This window comes from Gregarina niphandrodes, assembly GCF_000223845.1.
Source record: "Gregarina niphandrodes unplaced genomic scaffold scaffold00136, whole genome shotgun sequence".
NCBI classification, from domain to species: domain Eukaryota; phylum Apicomplexa; class Conoidasida; order Eugregarinorida; family Gregarinidae; genus Gregarina; species Gregarina niphandrodes.
In genome coordinates this window covers 1-1,260 of record NW_011645900.1, presented here as the reverse complement: position 1 = coordinate 1,260, position 1,260 = coordinate 1, and the positions used below count along the sequence as shown (strand labels likewise).

The 1,260-nt window shown below is 45.9% G+C and overlaps 2 protein-coding genes across 2 annotated transcripts; both read left to right on the top strand.

Annotated features, from left to right (window-relative positions):
• Positions 1-112: 112 nt before the first annotated feature.
• GNI_209790 (hypothetical protein) lies at positions 113-517 on the top strand (the record flags this gene model as incomplete). The annotated part of the gene is made up of 1 exon (XM_011135520.1): positions 113-517. The coding sequence occupies one exon, from the start codon at positions 113-115 to the stop codon at positions 515-517; it is 405 nt and encodes a 134-aa protein (XP_011133822.1).
• A 76-nt stretch (positions 518-593) lies between these two features.
• GNI_209780 (hypothetical protein) lies at positions 594-1,232 on the top strand (the record flags this gene model as incomplete). Its single annotated transcript, XM_011135519.1, has 1 exon — positions 594-1,232. One exon carries the CDS (start codon positions 594-596, stop codon positions 1,230-1,232), a length of 639 nt encoding a protein of 212 aa, XP_011133821.1.
• Positions 1,233-1,260: the final 28 nt, after the last annotated feature.

Sequence of the window (1,260 nt, the reverse complement as noted above, 5' to 3'; positions counted from 1 at the left end):
GGAAGCACGGACATCGACACTGGGTTCTCAACAGCACCCGTAGCCCGGGGTGCCACTGCCGCCCAGGTCGTCTACTAGGGGCTCGCTCGTCACTGCACCTTTTTTAAGGTTTATGTCGCTTAGTCTTTGGGCTCAAGCTTTACCTGTTTTAATCGAGTTTGCTCCTGCTTTATTCGGTGTTGGCGCTGCTGGTACAGCTATTGGAACTGGTTTACAAGTTGCAAACGCTGTTAATAGTCTGCTTTCTGGAGGTGATTTCTCTAAGCAGTCTACTGTTGATACGTTAGTTAATTACGTTGCAGATACTGCTACGGACGCTTTAATAGACGCTGGTAATGGGTTACTCAGGCAAGGTGTCGAGAGGGCGCAGGAGGCGTATAGGGATCGGTTACGGCCGCGGGCGAAGTCGTCGGTACGGAAGCCGTCTAAGCCTCCTCAGAAGAAGGCGAAGCCGTTTGAGGGGAAGCACTGGGTTGCGCGGAAGAAGCGGTTTAGGTCGCGGGCGCAGCCGTTCTAGGGCTTTTCCTAATGTTGTTTCTTATCGCCTTTCTAATGTTATTTCTGGTATTGCTCCAGGTGGTTGGAAGCTCTGTATGGTCGATTCAGTTCGTCCTTTGCAGTTGCAGAGTTTGTGGAAATCGTTTAAGGTTGTTGGTGCTAACGTTGCTGTTAAACGTCATCAACCTTCTCCTATTATATTTGATGGTACGCAAGCTCAAGTTGCTCATCAGGAGTTATGGTGGGCGCCTTGGTCGGGTGTCGATGAGCCTATGATTCATCCCAGACAGATGGCGTCTGCTATACTTGTTGGTGATAATTGGACTGCGAAGTATATTCGTAATTCTGTTCCTGTTAGTCAGCGTTTCCATTATGATAATCGGGATCCTAAAAAAGGTATTGAACAAGTTATTGAGTTTTTCAAGGCTGGTTCTCCTCCGTGGCTTCCTATTGATCGTGGTGATAAGGATGATGCGGGTAAGGATTCTGGTAAGTTTGCTTCTCAGCAGTCTATAGGTTATTTCTATGTTGATGGTCCGACTACTGCTAAGGTTACTATTGATGTGGAGCTTAAGTTGACTATTGCTTTGAAGGGTCGTAAGTGTTTGGGTGGTAAAGTGGATAATTCTGGGCCTATTAATGCTAATAATGCTGGTCAGTCTATTGGTAATGAAGACTTGGGAGATAATTTGGCTACTTCTTTTACTGATAAGGGTACAGATAGTGTTGATTAGATAGCTTTATATGTTTTAATTTCAAAAC